The sequence below is a fragment of the Acomys minous genome (assembly GCF_964271855.1).
Source record: "Acomys minous genome assembly, chromosome: 4".
Lineage (NCBI taxonomy): Eukaryota > Metazoa > Chordata > Mammalia > Rodentia > Muridae > Acomys > Acomys minous.
The window spans coordinates 28,578,204-28,596,895 of record NC_140486.1 but is presented as its reverse complement, the minus strand read 5'-3'; the positions used below and the strand labels follow the sequence as shown (position 1 = coordinate 28,596,895).

General features: G+C 41.4%; 1 protein-coding gene across 3 annotated transcripts; it reads left to right on the top strand.

Moving 5' to 3' along the window:
* Window positions 1–4,500: 4,500 nt before the first annotated feature.
* Window positions 4,501–16,436, top strand: MINAR2 (membrane integral NOTCH2 associated receptor 2). 3 transcript variants are annotated; one of them, XM_084780699.1, is made up of 5 exons: window positions 4,502–4,841; window positions 7,837–7,894; window positions 8,897–8,976; window positions 11,584–11,808; window positions 15,104–16,436. In XM_084780699.1, exons 1-5 carry the CDS (start codon window positions 4,665–4,667, stop codon window positions 15,281–15,283), a joined length of 720 nt encoding a protein of 239 aa, XP_084636825.1. In that variant the 5' UTR covers window positions 4,502–4,664; the 3' UTR covers window positions 15,284–16,436. The 3 variants fall into 3 exon arrangements, with proteins under 3 accessions (XP_084636826.1, XP_084636825.1, XP_084636827.1); XM_084780700.1 differs by lacking the exon at window positions 8,897–8,976 and having other exon boundaries at window positions 4,501–4,841; window positions 7,837–7,887; XM_084780701.1 differs by lacking the exons at window positions 7,837–7,894; window positions 8,897–8,976 and having other exon boundaries at window positions 4,511–4,841.
* Window positions 16,437–18,692: the final 2,256 nt, after the last annotated feature.

Genomic DNA, 18,692 nt, shown 5'->3' with positions numbered 1-18,692 from the left:
CAGGCATTCACACTTCCCTCCACAACTCTTAAGCTCCATTGGCAACCTAACCCACCATATCCATAGTTACATCTCTTTAAAAGTTTCCTACCCTGGGCCTCAGTTTTCTTACCTCTGCAATGTATTTTGCTTTTATGTATTCACTTTGCATCCCAACTGTAGCTCCCTTCCTCATCTCCTAAGCACCAGATAGAGCAATAAGACAAGATAGGGAAAATAAAGGGATACAAATAGAAAAAGAAGTCAAATTGTCCCCATTAGACAGATGATTTTATTACATATTTTTAAAAGCCCTCAAAATCCTACCAGAAAACTTCTAGACATGAATAACAATTTCAGCAAAGTGGCAACAAAATCAATTTATAGAAACCATTAACGCTTATATATACCAGCAATAAACATGCTGAGAAACACATCATGGAAACATGGCCATTCACAATAGCTTCAGAAATACCCAGGAATAAACATAACCAAGAGGGTGAGAATGCCCCATGATGAAAACTTTAAGTCTCTGAAGAAAGAGCGTGGGGAAGACACTAGAAGACAGAAATAACCTCCCTCCTCCAAGAATTAGTAGAATGAATATTGTAAAAATGACAATTCTACCAAAAGGAAACTACAGATTCATTGAAATCCCAGTCAAGATTCCCCATGATATTCTTTACATTAATCATAAAATTCACAGGAAACCACAAAAGTCTCCAGATGGCCAAAGTAGCATTGATCAAAAAGAACAAAGACCCCTTCCAGACTTAAATCTGTAGTGTAGAGCCAACGTAATAAAAACAATACGGTACTGGAACAAAAATGGATGTGTAGAACAACGGGAAAAATAAGACACAAACATGAATACATACAACTACGGCCATCTCATATTTGACAAAAAATGCACAGTACCAAATAGCATCTTCAATAAACAGTACTGGAAAAACCTGGATGCTAGAATGTAGAGAATGGAATTAGACCCTCACCTATCATCCTGCACAAAAAAATCCACTCAAATGGACCAAAGACCTCAATGTGAAATCTGAAACACCAAACTGCTACACAAAATCAGAGGCAGTCACCTAAAAATAACATAGGTGCGTTCTGAATAGGACTCCATTTGCCCAAGCATTAAGACCAACAGTTGACAAATAAAATGAACAGCAAAGGAAGCCACACAGTGGGAGGGACTCTGTCTCATCTATACACATCTGACATGAGATTAATATTCCAGAACATACAAAGAACTCAAAGAAGCAAAACGGAACAAAACAAAAGTGAAGAGTCAAGAAACCAAGTGTCCCAATTTAGAAAATGGGCTATAGATCTTAACAAGAGAAATCTCAAATATGGCAGTCCTATTGAGAGATGACAGGCTGGAGTCAGATGGTAAGGGGGGAGGCCGCCCCTTGCAGAAGGCTAGGGGAGGGGCACGGTGGGAAGTGGAAAGGAGGGTGAGGATGGGAGGAGACGAGGGAGGAAGTTACCATTGGGATGTAATGTGAATAAATCACACACACACAAAAAGATAAATTGACTAAGAAATATCTCAAAATTTGTTCTAAGCCTTTTTGGGAACTAGGGAAATTAAATTAAAACTACTTTGAGAGCGATATGAACTGAAGAGGGGAATGGGAAGGCAATACATGGAGACAGGGAGGGAGGAGGGAGAGATAACATCAAAGATGTTTTTTTTAAGCCATTTAAATTATTATATGTTTACTTAAAATTACATTCTATATTAATATGTTACATCTATATGTACATATGTATGCACATACACACATGTGTATACTATAGCATCAATATATAATATATACATACAATATAACATATACATTGTGATATTATATAACATATACTATTTAAATATGTACTTTATATACTATATAATATATTATATACATGTATATTAAATGAAATTATTAAGATAATGATTCCTTCACAAGCCTCAGACTATCTAACAACAACAACAAAAAAAACTCCAGATGTCAGAGAGAGATGACTGAGCAGTTAAGAGCACAGATGCTCTTGCAGAGGACTAGAGATTTATTCTCAGCATCCATATGGTGGCTCATGATGTCTTTACTGCCAGTTCTAAGGGATCCGGCACCACCTTCTTACCCCAACAGGCACCGAATGCACATGATTCACTTACATGCATATAGGCAAAACACTTAGACACATAAGATAAAAATACACAATTCTAATAAGAGAAAACAAAGTGCCAGGCTTGGGATTCCCACTTTGAAAAGGCTCCCAAACCACATAGGCTGCTGTCATTGCCCTTGGATGCAATGGCCTCCCTGAAATAGAAGATAATGCCCTATTGCTAAGCTCACTACACACTTAGGCCTTTAAGGCAAAAGGTTTACAGAACTTAGCTGTTTCTGACCTAGGATCCTCTTCCCAGATGCCTAGCTGTCATCATAATGGAAGGAGGTAGGAGAGCTGTGAAGGAAGAAAAGTAAGTAATAGTTCTGCCTGGCTGTAATGCTTAGAAACCACAATGACCAGAACAAGATATCTCCAAAGGTGCAGCAGCGGCATTCATGTCCTAGGGCATAACCAACAGGCTTTCTAATTGGAATACATAACCCCACAAAAGGAGGGACTTCATGTCTGCTAGTGTAAAACTGTTCCACTACCAACAGGGTCTTGTGAAAAGTTCAGTGTCACCTGTGACTCACAGGTGATTAGGAGGCCGGAAAGAGATGGGAATGAGGCATCTTGGATGCAAGCAGTTGTGTCAGTTTGGTGTGAGGGTGGGGAGGAGGATGAGCAGGCAGGGAGAGGATAGCATTTGTCTTCTTCGCAAAATATAGGGTTCAAGGACAGTGGTAAGAAATGAGAATTGGGGTTTTTATGATAAAGATTGATAGAACATGGGGGGGAAGATGCAGCTAAATTTGCAACTCAAGAGACAGTATCCCAAAATCCATTGCATGGGGCAATACAGAGCAATCTGGAAGAAGCCTACAAAGAACTGAATGCTCATTGCACCTACCTCATACTTTGGCTAAGAAAAAGGTCTAATCAAATCTATTTGGAAGTAAGCTCTGTGTCTCCACTTGCCAATACAGAGAGCCAAAGGCAAGTTAGGCTCTTCTTGACAGTGCATATTTTCCCCCAAAGGATACTTCAGGAAAAGCAGTCTGAGAAACGCTTGTTCATTAGATATTTTCTAGCAGCAGCCAGAATATATCAAGCACATGATAAGCACATAATAAACTTGATTCTTGAAACATTAGTGGTTTGGCTGTTTTGTTATTAGCTGTCATTATTAAGTGCCCATTACTTTCTCTAGCAAATATATGTTATAACCATCCAAAAGATATAATAGTCACTGTAAGATGATGATAAACTTCATGTAAAAAACATTCTTGTAGGAAAAAAGTGAACTTTTAAATTAAGTTTATGACTGTAAACATGTCAGCTTTCTCATCCAATCACATACCCTCATGATTTTTGCTATAAAGAAGGTAAGTGCTCTCCAGCGTCTTGCCTGATTCAAGAACATCCTGACTCTTGTTGGCTATGTGGCACTCCTCTAAAATCTATTCCACATGGAACCACACTGCGTCTGAAAGAGAAGCCTTCCTGCTACATCAGAAAGGTTTACAGAGGTAGGAAAACAATAGACAACTGAAGCGTGTTAGAGGCCATTGATAGTTCTACCTTTCATTAGTCTTGCAAGTGGGAAGGCTGCTTCCTCCAGCTGAAACCCCATATGGTCTAGGTGAGAAGGGTAGGCCATTCAGAGTGGCTTGTGCACAGAGAGCATGCCTATTAAATCCATCAGTTGTTGGCTGGCTAGGCTGGCCATCAAGTCACCCTGACCTTGGCTGTTTTAGCAACAGATGGGTTCACTTACAACACGGACCATCATCCAAACTCAGTGCCTGGTTGCCTTCCGGTTCCAAATCTGCCTTGGGAACACCAAACACCACAGGCACTCGTCTGCTAGGGGTAGATCCAAAGGGAGCTGGATACTGAGGAGTCAGTCCCGGCAGTGTCTTAATGGACTTCCTGCAACGATCCACAACGCACATGCCTGCTGTTTTCCCACTTAGAACAAGCTGCCAGTCTTAGCCGGGTTAAGTTTACCACGAGCTTGAGACCCGGATTCAAAACCTGAAAAGGAACGAGATCGGGTTTATCACAAGAGGCTGAGTAAGCAAGGCCAGGACTAGAGCCGCTGCTTGAGTGTATCAATACAGAAAGCAAATTCAGGCAGTGGTTCTTCTTCAAGTGCCCGTGCTGGGCTGCGAAGGATGGACTTTTATACTGAAATTATGGCAGCTTTAATATACAAAACAGCCACTTTGGACTCAATAGGGAGAGATATTAGGTGCAACACTTACCTAATTTTCTCATTCTATTAATTTTAATTAGTATACTCTTTCTGTGCAATTCAATTCAAGCAGTGTGTGTGTGTGTGTGTGTGTGTGTGTGTGTGTGTGTCAGGAGAAGAAAGAATGAGTTGTGAGGTAGGAGGGAGGGCCGTTTGCTGCTTTGTTGTTTTGTTCCTGCGTGCTGGTGCTGACGTGGCCTTTAGAAAGTGGCTTTTGTGTGCAGCCGAGAGACCTGGTTTCAGATGCCAGCCGGAGCATCTTCAGGCTCATTAATAATGGAGGCGTCTGACAGGGGCAGCTTCGCTTGCTTTGTTCCCACTGTAGATGAAAGGGGACATGGATCTTTCTGTTTTGCCCAATAACAACCATCCTGACAAATTCCTGCAGCTTGACGTGAAGTCTTTAATGAGGAACTCAACCTTTCTGCAGGCTAGCCTCGCGAGATTTCCGGGTGGAAATTATCCTGCTACACAACACTGGCAAAACCTTGTCTACTCACAGGTAGGATCTGAGGGCATATAAATAGAGGGTGGGATCTTGTTTCTTTCTCACTGTATGACATTTTTTTTTCCATTTGTGTGAAGATGTGGGCATGGAGCGGGGGATAAAGAGAAGCTGTTCATTCCTCCCCCGCCTTCCTGTAAGCTCTGCGTATGTTGTGCAAATTCTCCTACCCGTGGCTCGTTCTCCTCCAATCCCTGACTTCTCTGTCTGTCTTTGTTTCAGATTTGTGTAGGTGTCATTTACTCCTTCCTTTCAGAACATTTCAAACCAACGGTTACATTTTGAAATAAGCTTCGGGGGAAGAAATACGTAACCTCTGTCTGTTGCTGTAACCTATGCATAAAACATCAACGCTTATAGTGCAAGGGTGTACCTGTCTCTGAGAAAGGCTGAGACTTGCTTTTGCCCTTTGCTTGGACACAAAATCTCAAAGGATACTGAGGAGTGACGGGAAAGACGGGCCACTCTCCATCTTGGAATAGTGGTGGCTCTCAGCTTCCATGCACCTCTTCCACAGGTGTCTGCATGGGCCAGCCATAGGAATAAGACCTTCAGATCTGAGGCAGGGCTTACTGCTGTTCTTTCTCGAAAGAATCAAACTGATGAATTCCATCTGCTGAGACCAACACAAAGGCCCCTGCTGAGGCACGGCTAATCAAACAGGGATAATCTTGTTTTAAGAGGTGGGGGCTAATGGTGTTGAGGGTTGCTCCATGTAGAAAGGGGGAAAGGCATTTTATTTCAGAGCTGATGTAACTGACCTACAAGCCCCTGTACGTCATTAAATCCTTTTCAGTGTTCAAGTTCCCTGGACAGAAATTTGCTTGCTTTTAAGAACAGTTGTTCCTCCTGAGTCCCGGTGCACAGTGACTGCCTTGTGGTGTGTTTGTAGGCTCCTTGGGACATGCGTCATGAGTTCAGTCAGAGTTAGATACCCTGAAATGATTATGTAAGTTGCCTCTACCCTACAACGGGTTCAACTTATTTCCATTAGAAGTCAGCAGCCTGTTATAACAACTGCTTTTTTTCTTTTTAAATTTTGCATCCAACGTTTGTAATCCTCAAAGCCTGTGGCTTTCTCCATACCCCCATTTTGTGGTTGTTTTGTGTTTTGCTCTGTTAAAGGAAATATAGTTACTCCTTTATCTCATTGTTTATGTCACAGAACAAAAGCATTAAAAATGATATCAGGTAATCTTGCCCCTCCTCTACCACCCTGTCTATGCAGTAAATTTTAGGGTCACATAGAGAATAGGTGAGGTGGGCTTCGGGGGGCTGTGAACAGCAATATTCTAGCGTCTTTTGTTTAGGGAGTGTGGTTGATCTGCTGTTTCCGTTTGGAACTTCACAATTAATATTCAAAACCTAAGAAAAGGCAAGTTCCTAAGAGGCAACTTTTTACATAGGCCCTTGTGGCTCTACATAATTATTCAAGAAACAAAGAGGTGTACTTCTGCAGATGATCTTTGATAGACCTCAAATAAATTATCTGGTGAAGACCAACTTACTGCTGAAATAATGGATGCTGGGAAGGCCTGGGAGACAAGTGCAAAGTCAGGAAACTAGGTGGGTGTGGCTCAGACTATGAGGAGGGTCTGTGATCTTCACACTCACTAGGAAATAGCTCCAGTGAATCTAAAAACCAAGAACTGACTTATTGTGTAAAAAGTAAATAAATATTGAAATAGTCAGAACAATGCCTAAAAAAACTCCTTTCATATATCAGGAATATTGAATGGGGCATTAAGCATGTATGGAGCGGGAGTTGTCAAATATTTCTTAATTAAATTCCTTATTGGGTGGTGGATTAGGCAAACAGGAAGATTATGCAGACACTATTCTCAAGTATGAAATTCTCAAAAAAAAAAAAAGATGTTTTCATTTAAGAATTGAGGTTCAAGCCGGGCTTGGTGGCGCACGCCTTTAATCCCAGCACTCGGGAGGCAGAGGCAGGCGGATCGCTGTGAGTTCGAGGCCAGCCTGGTCTACAAAGCGAGTCCAGGACAGCCAAGGCTAACACAGAGAGACCCTGTCTAAAAAAAAAACAACAAAAAACAAAAAACAAAAAACAAAACAAAAAAAAAGAATTGAGGTTCAATCCACAGGAAGAAATTTTGGGATCTGTCTCTCACAGATCTTGGCCAGCCCAGGCCTCAGTATGAGCGCTTGCAAAACGAATGCAGCAGTCGCTTTGGTTTCTGAAGAAGTGAGAACAAATGATGCATAAGGAAAAGACAATAGAGTCCAGTTTCCTGTGACAGTTTAAGAAGTAGAAACAAATTGCTGGTTGGAGGGTGGGATGCTGCGTTTCAGCTGGCGGAGGACTCGCCAAGCGCACAGGGAGCCCTGGCTTTTATCCCCAGCACTGTATAAACCATGTATGGTGCACACCTATAATGCCAGCACTCAGAGGCTAGGATCAATAGGGTCAGGAAGTTGATCAGGAGGAAAACCAGCCTGGGCTATCTTGATTTTTGTCTCCTTTAAAAAAAAAAGAAAAGAAAAGAAAAAGAAAAGAAAATTAGGGGAAAAAAACCAATCAACAGATTATATTGTTAATTCCATGATGCTTGGCTTGGATTTGAAGCAGGATTTCATGTTGTCCAAGCTGGCCTCAAGCTCAGTATGTGGCCAAAGGTGGCCTTACACCTGTGATCCTTCGTGCCCTGACAGTTGGATTGCAGGTGTGTGCCAGTAACCCTTGTTTTTTTTTTTTTGTTATTGTTGTTGTTTTTGTTGTTGTTGTTTTTGAAGCTCTAGATATTGACTCCAAGGCTTCCTGCGTGCTAGGTAAAGATTCTACGAGAGCTCACGCACATGGGTGGGCACATGCACAAGGAATAGAACATATTTTTTAATTAAGTGATAAAAAGTTTAAAGGTATCTGCATCATTGTCATAGGAATTGGCTCCTGTGATGAGCAGATGGTCTTCTGAGTCTATTCAAAGTGAGGGTTTTCTTTTCTTTCTGACTCCTTTCATATTGGTTTCAGAACCCTGGGGCTCCTCAGAGGAAATCTGTGAGCTGCCGTGAAAAGCCAGTGGTGAGAAGTGGGTATCCTCCTTTCTAGACAGGCCCACGCCAGCTTTCATGTCCCAACCTCTATTCACCATTGCTTTTCTTCTTATACCACTATTTTCCTCATTACCAACATTTCACAGGTGTCTGTGTGTGGGTTCATTCATGTGCATGCGTGTGTGTGTGTGTGTGTGTGTGTGTGTGTGTGTGTGTGTGTGTGCTTATTCTGTATATGTGTGTATATGTGTGTGGGCATATGTATATGTGTATATGAGTTTATGTCTATGTATGTGTGGGCCTATATTGACTTTTGTGTGTGTACAAGTGTGTATATGTCTATATGTATTTGTGTATGTGTACATGGGAATGTATGTAAGTGTGTGTGTATGCATGCATTTGTGATTCACCATAGTATTTTGTAACACCACATTTTACTTTTTCTGTGTCATAATTTAAAACATTTCCATTGCTTGTTATTTAAAATGTCTAAATGTTCACAAAATTTGGGTTGGGGATATGTTTTTGTTGATTTGTAAATTATTAACCATGTTATTTGTGTACTTTCCTTTAGACTCTGTTTTGAAAATGTTCGCAAAATGAAATATTTTAGCTGTTGATGTCAATTGACTGGATTTGTTAATTTTGTTGAACAAATTATATTTATCCTTAGGAATATTTTGTATGTATATATATAATTTTAATGATTATTTTACGTTTCATTGTTACAATAATTTTATAACATACATAATATTTTATAGTTATTATGCTTTGTGAATGATGTTACTTTTATTCAAAACCTTTGTAGCTGTCAAAGCTTCTTGCCTTAGGTCTATTTTGTTTGATATTTGTAGTGTGTCATTATATTATTGTATTATATTTTCTGTAGTGCTTAGCTATGTTATGTTGTAGAAACAAACATACCCAAACCTAGTAATGCAATAAGGTGTATAACACATCTGCACCCTTGAGATGTCAGTGCTGCACACATCCTGAGAGGCTTACCTAAAGACAGAATTCACATTCTTTTTCTGGAGGTCCTTCCTACAATATCAGAATCTGCATTATGCCTGCAGACCAAGAAGACAGAGAGGAAGACAAATACACTGTTGGGGAGGTTAGTAGTCAAGCTTGAGTTTCAACCCAACTGCTGTGTGTCGTTGAAGAGGAAATGGGCTTGTTGTGTGTCTAGCCAGGTGCTACCTCATTTTCATCCTTTAAAACAGATAAATGCGATATTTAAGATAAGATCCTTCAAATACATTATTTGTAATCTAGTTTATGTGTGTGTGTGTATGCATTCCAATTGTATCTCCCTAAACCTCCCCCACAGAATTGATAACTGAGCTCATCTATCAGATAGATTTTATCAATCACCACGCTTAGCAGTGGCTCCTGCAAGCCATCCTACAAATGCTCCTGTAAAGAACCAGGTTTGGTGTACTACTTCCTTTGTGGGCAGTAGAGAAGTCACTACTCCAAAGGCCTTCGGAAATCTCTCTGCGAGTATCTGTACAGACCCCATCCCTGGAGGTGAGGCAGACAAAAACTAAATTAAAGCCAGAGATGGTCTCCGAAGTGATCTCTAAATATGTGAAAAAAATTATTAAAAAGTCAAGGAATGGGGCTGGATAGATGGCTCAGCAGTTAAGAGCACTGTCTGTTCTTCCAGTTCAATTCCCAGCAACTATATGGTGACTCACAACCATCTATAATGTGATCTGATGCCCTCTTATGGACTGCAGGTGTACATGTAGGCAGAGCACTGTATACATAATAATAAATAAATATTTTTTAAAAGTCAAGGAAGGAGAGATGGCTCAGTAGCTAAGCTTACTTGCTGCTCTTCCAGTGGACACAAGTTGAATTCCTAGCATCCACAGTGTCTGTAACTCAAGTTCCAGGGGATCTGACATCTTTTCTGGCCTTGGAGAGCACCAGGCCCACACGTGATACATGTACATACATGCAGGCAAACAGTAATCCACACAAAACAAATATTTTTAGAAGTCATAGAAACCTATTGCCCAAGATAACACAAATGGTTTTATCTATATTATTTTCCCCTTTACTTGTTAGTTATTTCAGAAAGCCATGTCATGTAATGCCAGTCTACAATTTTAGTTTATATAACTACATATTTAATGTGACTTCTATGTTCTAAGAGATGCTTGGGGAAAAAAAAAGAGAGATGCTTAGGCCATCAATACATGACCACCGTTTGTTCTACACATGACTCAAAAGGATGTGGTTTTTATTGGTATTTCTCCAATGTTTTTAGGTTCAGCCTCTCTCTCTAGGTTCAGCCTCTCTCTCTCTCTCTCTCTCTCTCTCTCTCTCTCTCTCTCTCTCTCTCTCTCTCATACACACAGCTGAAAATACATGAGAAAATCATATATATATCTATAATGCCTGTTCTTTTCTATGAATATAGCACATTTCAATGTCAATTTTTTAAAATTTTGAAAGTCAAGAATTAATCCCTCTAGTAGACAGCTGGTCAAGAGACACCTAGAGATAATGGCATTGAATTGATTCAGTTGCTCTATGAATCTTCCTGAAGCCAGGGAGATGTGAACCAATGTCATCCCACCTTAGATAGACTACTGATAACAGACCAAATGAATGAGTCCAACCAAGCCTAGCATGGTGAAACAACACGTTTATTGCAGTAACTTACAGGAACATGGGCAACTCATAGGCAACTGTAGCACCAAAATGCCCCATCTAGCAAGGATGAGGACTCACAAAGCATGTGACCTTACAGTGCCCTACTTGTGTCAGCTTGTAGGAAGCTCCACTGAAAAGTCACCTATGCCCTAGCGATTGTTTGTTGCTTATATAAGCTTGGGAACATGTCTTATGAGTCTTGTGGCCTTTGGATCTTCCGGACAGTTTCAGTGTCTTGTGTTTCCTGAGCTTTCCAGGTTTAAAGACCTTCTCTCTTAGTCTTGCATGAAGTGTTTTAATTTGGAGGAAGAAACTATGTAGTATCCCCACTCAAAACTCTATGAAAGAAAAGCTAAGAGTATGCTTATAAAAACCCAAGACATGTCTATAAAATGATTTTTAGAAGTTTTTCCATTTACTTTTCATGTGTGTGTGTGTGTGTGTGTGTGTGTGTGTGTGTGTGTGTGTTCATACACATATATGTGCTTTCCAGGACATGTTTATGCAGAGGTCAGGAACAAGGCACTACCAGCTTCTGGGTTCCATTCTTTTTTTGTACTGCGAGGGTCTAGTGATCAAATCCAGACAGGCAAGTTAGCACGGAGCACCTTCACCTGATGAGCCAACTTGCAGTCCTAGAAAAATGTTTTTAATGTTAATTTTCTACATTCAAACAATAACATTAAGTATTGTTTTTAAGAATTTTAAAATATACAAAAAGCCATGAAATTCCATAAAACTCTTATGCATATGAGCGAGAAAACTATGTTTCTCCAGAAACTAGATGCGCTGGAGAATACGATTCTTTCTTTTCAACGGGAAAATATTGAAATAGATATTAAGCGGAACAAGATAACATATATAGAGAGAACTTAGTTAAAGGAAGAATTCTAGACCAAAGTAGACCCTAGAATTATTTTTATTTCGTTGCTTAATATGTTGAGTTTCAGACAGAATCAACAAATGTTTAGATACAGATTCCTACCATTTTGGCTCCTATGTCACTAACAAGCCTGCCTTATAATAGAAGCCTTGTTTTCTAATCCCATAACAGAGAGAAAATAACGTTGCCACTCAACGAACCAAGGGATTTGTCGGGGAGATCCCAGTCCTTCCTGACACTCCTCCACCATCCATGTCTTCAGTTATGAAGAATAACCCATTATATGGTGACATAAGTTTGGAAGAAGCTATGGAAGAAAGGAAAAAGAATCCTTCATGGACCATTGAGGACTACGACAAGCATTCTGTGCATACAAATCTCTCGGGACACCTGAAGGTGAGTATACTAAGAATGATCTTCAGTTAATGAGACAGGTCAGCTAAGGGACCCTGAAAAGGTTTTGTACATACAACAGGAGTTCCTCACTAAACCCAAAATCTCCAGACCACTGATCCTTTTGGTCCTTAGAAATATTTCTCTTTCCCAGCCAATATGTGGGGTTATTTATATGTTTTGCGTTTTGCACAGCCAATGGCATCTTTGTAATGTGGAGAGAAGAAAGGGGAAGTAGCAATGACAAAAAGTCTCCTGCAAACAGGAAAGGATGTTGGGTTTGTTTGTTTTTAGTTTATTTGTAAGGCCACAAATGCTTTCCCTAGTTTGTAATCTTGTAACTGTATATATTTGTGAATACTTAGGGACACACATCTTACTCTACATTTTTTTATTCCAAAACTACTTATGAAGAGATCAGACTTAGGCACTGTGCAAGGAAACCCTTAACAAGGATCATTTTTTAACATCTCAAGCCCACCAAATTATTTCAGACAGCAAGTTTACATTTTGGCTATTTTTCTTGTATATCAAAACATAAAGGAAAAATATGCAATGAGCTCACTCGCTCAGCTGATGATTTTTCTTCCCCCACCTTTTCTTTTCTTCCTCTGATGTCACCCACACACAGGAGACCCAAATACCTGAAAACCAAAATGGACCCTCTGATGTCTGAAAGAGCTAGATTCCTGACTAGCCTTGGCTTGCTTCCACCTGCCTTAGGCAAGAAATCCCTGACATTTCCCAAGTACCCTTCATTTAAAAGTGTGTGCCTGGCCCACATTCATACCTTAGCCACCTGAAGTGAACCACGTTCTTTCCTGAAGGGGACAGTATCATAGACTTTCATGTTCTGCACACAAGTTTTACATCGACTGTACTTTCCTTGAAACCCACTATGGTCTAGACTCCCTGACAGCTCTTGATCTCCTACCCTGGAGGTACCCCCTCTTTAGCTCCTTTCTGAGAAATTTCTAAAAGACAATAACAATGCATTTAATTTTCTCGTCTTTGTTTTGGTTTAATCTCCTGTTTCTTACTAAAGACTTCATATCAGTAGGTCTATTATTAGGGGAAAATACACTGATTTATTTCACACACAGTCACTTAGTGCTGGGCACGAGCTAAGGCACGTTCTCTTGCTTTTGCTGTGTGCCCATGTGACAAGGGGGCTGTGGAGAAAAATGCCACATCCCTGCCTACACACAATCCCGTCTAACTGAGAAAATAGAAATAGTTTACCTGATTCAAAGGCCGTAGTTTTCATGTGCAGATTGAAAAATCAAATTTTTTCTCAAAAGTATTTGTTTTTAAGTTTAGATCTCAGACTAAGAAAATTGAAGATAACTGGCAATTAGGAATTGTTTAAAGTTAAATCTTAAATATCAAACATAAGTCTAATGGATGCGATGTGTGAAACTGCCAGTCCTCCACCTTGCAGATGCTCTACGTGCGCACACACAGCAGTTGTCTTTTCAGCTTGACCTGTGTACTGGCTGCATGATGGCCTCCTCAGTGACAAATTCCCAGAATCCTCTGGGAAGCCATGTGTCTTGTTATCATTAGGACTTCCTCCTGTATTTCATGACATCATCACCTCTTTCCTTTTCTCATAATTAGTAGACAGGGCTTCTCATTTAAATTTCTAACCTTTGTTTTTTTCAAACCTTTGTTTTTATTATACTTCCCTGGGTATTTTGCCTGCATATGTGTCTATGCACACATGTAGAGGGCCACAAGAAGATGTCAGGTCCCCTTGAAAGTGGAGCTAAAGTTGACCATAAATGCAAAGGGCCATGTGGGTGCTGGGAATCTAATCCAGGTGCTCTGGGAGAGCAACCATCTCTCTGAACTGATAAGTCACCTCTCCGATCCCATAATTTTTGTAGTCTTGGTACCAGCTATGGACTACCAATACTCCAAGTGCCTTGATGCATTACTAATTTTTCTAAACTTCTAAGAGTTATTAAGTCTGGAAAGATTAAAGAAATGATAAACTTAATTACCAATGCAAGCCAGTGTGAGGCTTTAAGAGGAGATTGTCTCCATGAAGGAGGCTGTTGTTGAAAAACAAAGCACTAAAGTTGCAAAATGCTGGGCTTTGATTGGGACACAAGATGAAAGACAAGAGGAATGCAGATGAGGGTTTTTACGACCGTATTCTATGGCACAGGTCTTCAGAATTCTATTGCAGTTCTTAAGCATGTCTAAGACCCTGGCTTAAACCCATTTACACCTTTATACCTGAGAATCATCTTTGCCAAATACACCCCAGCTCCTTACAAGTGTGCACCTAACTCTCCTGGCACTACAACCCTAACTCCAAAGCTAGTTAGAGACCCTAGAGGCTGCCAGCTACAGAAAACTGCCTTTGTGACACCACTAGAGGACATAAGTCCACTGAAAGTGCTGAGGGTGACAGCCTGTTTCAAGTCCTTCAAAACATCCAGGCAAGAAAAAAAAATGAGGCCTGAAGATGGTATGTGAAAGTGTTCAATCAACTATCTTTGTAAACTTAATGCATGAGACTTCATGCCTTACTGAGACATAGGGCCTATTGTATTAAACCTAGAGATTAGAGGGGAGATGTATTTTTTTTTAAGCATATGGAATAGTAGAGTTTATAGAAGACTTATCAGGTACTTGAGCGCAGGTTGACTTAAAGAGACTTCTCAGGCACTCAACAGAAGATGGAGCCAATGAGATAAAGCCACCATACGGATGGGAACTAACAGGAGCAAAGATGCATGTGTCCCCGAGATTCTGTGTGCAAGATGGACCTCAGCCCTGCTGTGGAAGGACTGTGAACACCCAGCCTTATCCTTCCTTCACGGAAGTCAGTTGGGGATTTCCTGAAACTTGGCAAATTCTTACCCCTGCCACGAGATGAGCCAAAACCTCCAAGGTCCATCTAAAGCTAGGGATTGTAGCTACAATTGTATTTCAACCCACTTAACTGATTGATAAGGCATTGTTTACAAGGTGTTAGAAATGCACGATTAGCTAAAAGGTGACTCTGGTGTCTCTGACTTGGAAGTGTGAGCAACTCAGTACAGAAATTGTGTGGGCCATCTAATAAATTCTGATATAGACGGACAAATTTCTTGCAGGTACCCACAGTCAGGCTGTGGCAGTGTATCTGAGGAATTCAGAGATGTCAAGTCTAATATTTGAGCCTTGACACCTAAGCCTTAACTAAAACAGTGAAGACAGACCCTCAGGGCCTCCGACACCATCTTGTTCTCAAGTCTCCATTTGTAACGCTGACCAGTCACTGATCAGTGTCATTTTCTTTTAGGAAAACCCCAACGACCTGCGCTTTTGGTTGGGGGATATTTATACTCCAGGGTTTGACACTTTGCTGAAAAAGAAGAAGAAACGCAACAAGAGATCAAAATTATGTCACATGGGTCTGATATTACTCCTCGTGTCCTCCATCTTGGTTACCATAGTGACCCTGAGCACATTATTCACCTAAGGAAATGGAAAATCCTTCTTAAAAGCTCTCAAACGCCTTCTCTATATTTACAGGAAAAAAAATCTATCTGTGCATTGTGAACGTACCCGCTGCTGCCTGTGTGACTAAACACCATTGTCCTTTAGAGTGTGAGCATCACTTGTGTTGTGCTGGCCTCTCTGCTTTGTTCTGTGAAACCTGTAATGTGATTCCAGTCTGGGTTTTGTCCCTTGTGAAGCAGATGTTGCAGGGGACCACAGTAACACAAAATCGCTACATGCAACCACAATCAGGCTTGACGATAGATAGCAGACTGCACCAAGGACTGGCAGCTGCTTCTCTCAGTCAGGCCTCATCACTCCTGTCTGGTTTTCACCACACCATTCCTTGCTCCTCCTATGGGCACCACACCGGCGAGCTACAGCCAATCTGGCCAACTGTTAGGGCAACAGGACGGCTTCTGCTGAGCTCAGTCAGTTTAGATCTGCTTTGCCTTCCTTTATCTCTGATAAGTTAGAGGCGGGAAAAGTGAGAAGGAGACATTCAAACCTATTCTAATTTCCGCAGTAATCTTTTATAAGGACCCAAGTTTGTGTTACTGTTCTACCGGAAATAATCTTGGTCGGCCATTGTGGTGTAATCGATTACATTATATCCAGTTGTACTTGTGGATTGATAGACACTGGCAGGTGTGACCTCTAGTGGCAGTGGGTACATGTTCACCAAACTTGGGGGGGGCATTGGAGAGACTGCAGGAATACTGCCACCCCCTTGAGTATTCTGCTGAGTGACAGGCCTGAACAAAAGATTGTCAGAGGAGGGAGTTGGCTTATGAACTCCTTCAGAAATGGATGGGAGATTAGTAGCTTTATCTTCAATGGGGGATGTCATTTCCAAAGTACAGCAACAGCCTCCTGCCGGTTGCAGATACCTGGGAACAAGCCCAGGGTACAAAGATTCAAAGTGTGCCCTTGCTTCCCCCCTTGCCCCCAGTGTCACTCCTAATGCAACTTAGTGTGTGAAGCAAGGCTTTTCCTTTCCCCAAAGAGTGCTGTCCTCTTGTGCCTGTTGAAAATGCCTTACTCTCTCGCTGTATTGCTCATAAAGGTTCTCAACATAAAGTGCACAAAAATGAGAGTTTACTGGACAATAAATCACGGTGTACAAAGCAAAATTTGTCTTGGTGATCTTTGCACTGTCTGGCTTGCTATTCTTCTTTTGGCTTTGGGTTCCAGCCCAATGTACAAACAGTGGAGGGGGAAATGAGGGGGGTGGGGGTGGGGTGGGGAGGTGGGGTAAGGTGGGGTGAGGTGGGGTGGGGGCCCCACCTGTTGCCAGGTCCACTCCCACTGAGAATGCCCTTAGACACCGATGCTATCTATCACTCTGTCTTCAAAGCTTGACTGCCCAGTCTTGGTCTCTGAGGAGTCAAGTCATGCTCAAGAGTCATCACGCATGGTACTCTTCTGTGCTGAACTGGGTTATTTGTGTCTGTCCAAGACAGGGCGTGATGGAGCCTTCTAAATACTCTGGGATCTCTAACCACACAAATGTGAAGGCAGCTTCTATGAGCTCCTAGCCCGCCCTGCTCTCACCCAGCCTCCCTCTCTCCTTCCCAGTCAAGCACCTACGGTTCCTCTCCTGTCTAGCCTTCTTCTCCTTTTATTTATGACACCTTTGGACACTTACTTCTTCTGCATGAGTGAATTTACTACTTTGCTTTTAAACCGATATCCATCGCTAGCTTTCAATGTAACCCAACTCAAAATACAATATTGTTCCTCGCTGAATTAATGGTGTGTGTCTGCACATAGGGGAGAGTCATACGGGGAATGTGCCCTAGTTTGCATGCAAATTTATAACTCACACGCACTTCTAATTCCCCTTGTGAAAAAAGCCCCGGCAGAAGAAAAAACATAAGGTCATGGAAAGGACAGCAGCAACGGCTCTGTCCAGGAGCATGCTCAAATCTGGGCTTGCCTGGGAGCTTCTGATACAAGTCCACCTTTTTTTCTTTCTCTTTCTCTTTTCTTTTTAAAATAATGTTTTAAAATATAGCTCTTGGCACCCAGAACTGGTCAATAAATAATACGTTCCTTTGTCAGCAACACTATTTTAGTCTCTTTCTTAACCCCTCAGTTGGGTTAAGAAAATCTGAATGCCTAACTTCCTAATAATAACTTTAAAAAAAAAGGTTTCCTTTATTATTTGGAAGGCTCCTCCATAAAAGTTGAGCTTTCTTATTTCTTTGTATTTTATTCTTGCATATTAAGCTGGTGTGTTGAAATCCTATAAGCTAATAATGTCACAATTTCCATGGGGGAATAAAATGAGAATGTTTAGGCTTTTAAAAAGTGCTGCTCTCAGATGGAAAGATTGTTTTTTTGTTTTTGTTTTTCCTCACGTATTAACAATTGTTTCCAATTATATTCTGGTTGCTGCCACCTAGTGGAAGACTTAATGAGTGGCCTTGGGGAGTGAGGCCCTGGACTCCTTTATTAACTAGAGTGAGCTGCTGCCACCTGCAGGTCCCATTTAAATTGTGCCTGCGCCTACATTTTGAAGAACACTAAGAGCCGCATGGGTCGCTGAGAGCTCTTGTCTACCCTTTGTAACTGCTGGTGTTGACAGTGTCTGTTCTTTCTGGAAAAGACACGTGGCTGGCCATGAGTCGCGTTGACAAAGACAGAGCTAGAGCCTCGGAATAAACTCTATATTCCAGTGCACATCCTTTATGAATGCTCCAAGTCTCCTACACACCAGTGCCTCTCAGCCTTCTTAATGCTGCGACCCTTTAGTACACACAGCTCCTCATGTTGTGGTGACCCGCCCCCAGCCATAAAATTATTGTCGCTGCTACTTTATAACTCTCATTTTGCTACAGTTGTGAATCCTGACGTAAATAGCTGTGTTTTCTGATGGTTTTAGGCGACTTTCACCCCCCCAGGGGTTGCGACCCACAGGTTGAGAGCTACTTCCGTAGCTGGTGCCTATTTCCTCACCTCCTCAGGTGGTTTTTAACCTCTGTTGATTTTGGTTTCATATTTCCTATGGTCCTCTGTGTTTATATATTGCTGGCTCTCTATATTGGGGAAGTCTCTACATATTTTGTTATTTATTTATTTGTTTATTATTATTTGTTTACAGAGGGGTGTGTGTGTGTGTGTGTGTGTGTGTGTGTGTGTGTGTGTGTTTACACTCGCATGTGTGCACATGCTCTGGCATGCGTGCAGAGTCCACAGGAGTATGACAGGCACCCCGCTTCATCCCTCTCTACGTTGTTCCCTCAAGCCGGCGCCTTTCACTAAGCCTGGGACTAGGCGGCAGCCAGGACATCCCAGCGATCTGTCTGTCTGCAGCCTCCACAGCACTGGCTTTGCAGGCAAGGAGAGTAGCGATTCTCGGCTTTGTGTGGGGGTTCAGGGAGTCT

Bases quoted from the DNA above. Each gene is read 5' to 3' on its own strand.
- MINAR2 (XM_084780699.1), top strand. From the start codon at position 4,665: ATGAAAGGGGACATGGATCTTTCTGTTTTGCCCAATAACAACCATCCT. The intron at 7,895-8,896 runs GTGGGTATCCTC...CTTTTTCTGGAG, and splicing joins TGAAAAGCCAGTGGTGAGAA to GTCCTTCCTACAATATCAGA. The intron at 11,809-15,103 runs GTGAGTATACTA...ATTTTCTTTTAG, and splicing joins ATCTCTCGGGACACCTGAAG to GAAAACCCCAACGACCTGCG.